This window comes from Nestor notabilis, unplaced genomic scaffold, assembly GCF_000696875.1.
Source record: "Nestor notabilis isolate BGI_N333 unplaced genomic scaffold, ASM69687v1 scaffold149, whole genome shotgun sequence".
Classification (NCBI taxonomy): Eukaryota; Metazoa; Chordata; class Aves; order Psittaciformes; family Psittacidae; genus Nestor; species Nestor notabilis.
This window is the reverse complement of record NW_009943024.1, coordinates 25,915-30,751: the sequence shown is the minus strand read 5'-3', so window position 1 is coordinate 30,751 and position 4,837 is coordinate 25,915. Positions and strand designations below refer to the sequence as shown.

Sequence of the window (4,837 nt, the reverse complement as noted above, 5' to 3'; positions counted from 1 at the left end):
TGGCACTCCGCTGCCCTGGGGGGCAGCCATTCCCCTCAGAGCCCCTTGAGAAGGCTGCGCAAGCACCGCCGCCTCCCCCAGCTGCCGTGATGGAGCCGGGCTCTGCAGCATGGCGGCCACGGGGGTGCCTGTGAGGTGACAGGGGTGAAAAGCACCCGTCCCCGCTGTGCTTCCCTCGCCAGGGGCCTGCGGTTGGTCTTTATAGCTGCTCCCTGTCACTGACTGAGAGATGGGAGCCACGTGTCCTCCTCCTCCTCCACAAGTGGAAATCCCAGCTACAGCTTGCCTGAGGATCACCAATTCAAGAATTAACCACACTAACACCCCTCACAGCCAATTAACTCCACAAACACTGATGGCCCCTGGTCACCGCCTCGCCTCCTTCGCCAGTCTGTAAAGCACTGGGCCCCAGCCGGTGCTGTTCATCACACACCCCCAGCAGTAAAAACAGAGAACCACAGAATGGGTTGTGTTGGAAAGGACCTTGAGATCATCCAGCTCCAACCCCGGCAACAGGCAGGGACACCTTCCACTAGAGCAGGTTGCTCCAAGCCCCTGTGTCCAACCTGCCCTTGAACACTGCCAGGGATGGGGCAGCCACAACTTCTCTGGGCACCCTGTGCCAGCGCCTCAGCACCCTCACAGGGAAGAGCTTCTGCCCAAGAGCTCATCTCAATCCCCCCTCTGGCAGGTTAAAACCATTCCCCTTGGCCTGTCCCTACCATCCTTAACAAAGGGTCCCCCTCCAGCATCCAAATATTCTGAGCATGCCCCCTCAATATCCCCGTGTTTGGTTATTCCTAAATCATACGCTGCGTTTGTATTTTCTTTGGGGAAGCCTGCTATAACCATCATCACCAGGGCAGCGGTCGGTGGTTACCCCCACACGCTGTCAGACATCAGGCACAGCTTCTTCCACACAAAGCCCCCCCATTCCACACACATGCCCACCCCCAGCTGCCCGAGAGCACCAGCAGGCAGCAACGTCTGCGGGGCTGAACTTAGCATTAACCAGGTGAAAAGCACCTCTTCCAGCACGAAGCGCTCCTGCTCCCCAGCGTTCAGCTGGGAAGTGCTGAAATGATGTCTTAATTGGGTTTTTATACCTGTTCTGCTCCAGTGCTGCTCCCACTGCTCCCAGCCTCCACCGACACCTCCACAGCAGCCTGGCTTTTTTGTCAGCTCAGCTTGGCACGGATGGCATGCTGCTGACAGCTTCTTTACCTGCTCAAAGCCTTCCTGCAAGCTCCTGTCTAAATGATGCTACCAGCTTTGTACTTCTCTCAGAGGCAACTGATGTGAGTAGTAATGATTCCCTCCCTTTTCTTTCCTTATTTCCTTTCACCTGGATTCCCCACCTTTTCCTCCTGTAACCAAGCCTCAGAGCCCTTTCTTCCCTCCTCCTGTCTCCTGCTGGTTTCAGCAGCTCATGTTTGTTCCTGGGCTGCAATGCCACAGAGGAAGAGCTCAGGTACACCCAGGATGGGCTCAAAGGTGGGCACTCTGCCTGGGATTCGAGCTCAGGATGTGGTGTGAAGTTAAGGCTCTACAGTTAAGACTATAGAGTGTGAAGTTTTAAGGTCCTATACAGCGGTGTGACAGCTTGAACCCCTTCCTCAGGGCCATAGTAGATGGTCTATGACCCAGAGGCTTCCTCACTCAGAGGGAAGAGCAGATGCCCTTGGGGACGGCATGTTTAGTGGAGAGGGGGGCTCACTGCTGCAGACCCTCATGCTCTGGGCTGGGAGACAACTGTCACTCCTGCCCTGCAAAAGGCTCTGCCTCAGCCACCACAGGCTCCTCTTGCTCATCCTGCATCTGTCAGTGTAAACCAGCAGGCAGACTTTTAATCTGAGCTCCCCTGTCATTTTTGTCAATGACTTCTCCTACAGAGTGAGGTCAAGCAGAACAATTTCATTTTGATATTGTACAGAATAAAAGCCAGCTCCCCTAACTACACTTGCATCTAAATCAATTTTAAATGAGTCCACCACAGCTGGAGTCTGAATCTGGTGGCTGAGTCCAGCTTTCCACTGCTGCCATGTGAAGTCCTACACAGTACTCTCAGCTAGTTTTGAGCCGTCTTCTTCCACCTGGTCACTTACATTGCCCTTAGAAGCCCAATTTGCAGCCCAAAAGGATCCAACATACGTGTGTAACGCTTGGGTTACTCCGAACTTTCTCACATTCACAATGGCAACTGCTGCGAGCACCAGAACAACAATAGTTATTCCAGTGATCCCAAAGAGCAACCTCCAAAGCCCATGTTTAGTGACGGGTGCAGGCCCACTGTCAACGCTTCCTCCAAATCCAACGTACTGGCAGTAGGGAGGTGCCCAGCCGTTGTCACAGTGGCAGTTCCCCTTGGTGGTGCAGACGCCCTCGGGGGACGGGGGGTGGGGGCCCCCCCAGCCGTTGTCACAGTGGCAGTTCCCGTTGGTGTTGCAGACGCCTTTTCCTCTGCACGTTCTCTTGGCAGAGCAGCGGGATGTCAAGTACTTCCTCGCTGGCACACAGGTCCGGTTAATGCAGATCATCCTCTCCCCGCACTGCATTCCATCCTTAACGAGACCGGGATCCAGAATGTCCACACCCAAGTGGTAGTCTGTGCCCCAGCACCAGGTATCCCCCACCGGGGTTTGGATGACGGTTGTGTGATCTTCCAGCCGAGGCAGACGTCTCACGTTCACACACTGCATCCTCCCGCACAGGACGTTTTCTAGCTTACATTTCTGAAAGCTGACATCTGCCCCATCTCCCCGGCAATTGCCAAACCGATCCCCCTTCATGTTCGTCTCCTGGAAGCATGACAGCGGAGCAGGCTTTGCTTCCTTACCGAAGATACTCATACACTGTAACGTGGGAGACTGGCATTTGCCTGAGTAACAGTACCCATCCTCAGCACACACAGTCCCGTCTTGCTTGGCCACATCTGCTGGGCAATGCTCAGATGTCCCGTTGCAATACTCAGGCAAGTCACACGGTCCAACACTCTCCCTACACACTTCTCCTTCTGGAAGAGGTTTGCAATTCCTACAGCAACGTCCGGAAGTGCAAAGGGCTCCCTTCCTCTGGCAGGCAATGTCACAGCAAGGGTCTGATTTACACATTTCCCCAGGCCTCAGGACACGATTCTTGCAGCGCCTCAGCGCAGATGTCATTACTGATTCTGGGACGTTATTAAGGCAGAATCCTCGCCCCGCTGATATAAAATCAAAATAGTGCCTTTTGCTGCAGTTGCTGAATTGATAGTTCACCGTGCCATTCACGCTCATGATGCATTTAGAGCTGTTTCCACACGTGCAGTACCTGTGGTCATGCGCCATGCCAAGGGCATACCCTAGCGCACGAGCGACGCTGACAGCAGTGTCCATGTAAGGCTGTTTGGCAAAGGACACAACAGCAGAGGCCCGTTTTTTATCACAAGCACTGCCTAGGTTGGATTTGCTACTGATGTGCAATCCACCTGTACCGTGACCAAAGTCCATCGAGGCAAACAGACACCCCACGTCATGCGTGGCGTACTTAAGGCTTTGCTTCCGCCAGTGATTAAAGTCATAAAGGGCCTTGGTTATGCTTTTGGTAATACTGATAGGGTTCTTCTCCACCCAAATCTCTAGTGCAGTTACCATAACACGAAGGCGGAAAGAATTAAACATCCCATCCACCAGATTGATTATTTCAATAACTTCCAGTGTCACATTAGTTATACTTCTGCCAAAGGCATCAAAACCTTCCTTGTCCACCACAATAAAGAGCTCCACATACCGTACGTGCGCCCGCAGCTGGAACTGCCCTTCTGCCTCCGTGCTAGGACGTGGAAACCGCCGACGTTCAACGGAGGTATCGTATATGTACATGGTTCCAGGAACCGCCGTGTCCCTCCACAACAGAAGATGCTGACCCTTGGTGGCACCTGGCAGGGGCTCAATGCTGTAGCTTGAGTTTCCAAACTGCAGCAGTCCTCTGAGGCCAGAGCAGACAGTCAGAGTCACCCCGGAGTCTGGGACGCCTTCCACGTAGCCATCGTAATAGCAGTGCTCTGGCACATGGGGCTGCTTGGCCTTCATTTTCCCATAGGAGTCACGAGCAAATACAGGGAAGTTTTTTATTACCAAGTCTTTCTGCCTGAGGCGAATCGTGTAAGTTATCCCCTGAATGTTGATGACATAGGACACTTCCTCCTGGCTGCCTTTCCCTGCATTGGGAGGGAGTTTCCTTGGAACGACTATCTCGTAGACTGCGTAGTCCCAGGTGGTCTGGGGGTTGCAGTCTGCACAGGGCAGCAGGAGCCCCTGCAGCAGGAAGGAGAGGCCCAGGCCAAGGAGGAGAACCCCTCTGCCCATTGGGGTGCAACTTGGCTGTGTCCACCTTGGAGCCATGCTCATGCCCTCCCTGGATGGACGAAAGGGTAGAAAATACAGATGATGAGACATCGGAAAAGCTGCTTTTAAGCCAGCAAGAGAGATCCCTTCTCACCACCTTCCCTCAGAGTCTGTCCTCTTCTCCCTGCTCAGCCTGCAGCTAGGTTCAAGCCCTTCATCTAACATGTCTTTTCTTAGCTCTTCCTCAGCTACCTGTCCACTGGAGAGGCAGGACACACTGGGAGGCAGCCAGCCTGCCATCCAACACCATCCAACTGCAACAGAGCGAAGCAGCACAGGGAAAGACCTGGCACAGGGTGGGAAGCCAGGGAAGAGTTGCCCTTGGAGCCGGAATGGAAGGGCTGGGGGGTGGGGTGGGGGGGCAACCGTTTCTCCAGCCCCGCTTCAAACACAAACATTCCATGGGGAGGGTGGGACCCGCGCCTTGGCAAAGGCAGGAGCAAGCAGGACAT

At 54.1% G+C, this 4,837-nt stretch overlaps 1 protein-coding gene across 1 annotated transcript; it reads right to left on the bottom strand.

The window, feature by feature from the left end:
- Window positions 1-2,051: 2,051 nt before the first annotated feature.
- On the bottom strand, window positions 2,052-4,346 carry LOC104411285 (disintegrin and metalloproteinase domain-containing protein 9-like). Its single transcript, XM_010021671.1, has one exon. It carries the CDS (start codon window positions 4,344-4,346, stop codon window positions 2,052-2,054), a length of 2,295 nt encoding a protein of 764 aa, XP_010019973.1.
- Window positions 4,347-4,837: the final 491 nt, after the last annotated feature.

Coding starts and splice junctions, on each gene's coding strand:
- LOC104411285 (XM_010021671.1), bottom strand. CDS start 4,346: ATGGGCAGAGGGGTTCTCCTCCTTGGCCTGGGCCTCTCCTTCCTGCTG.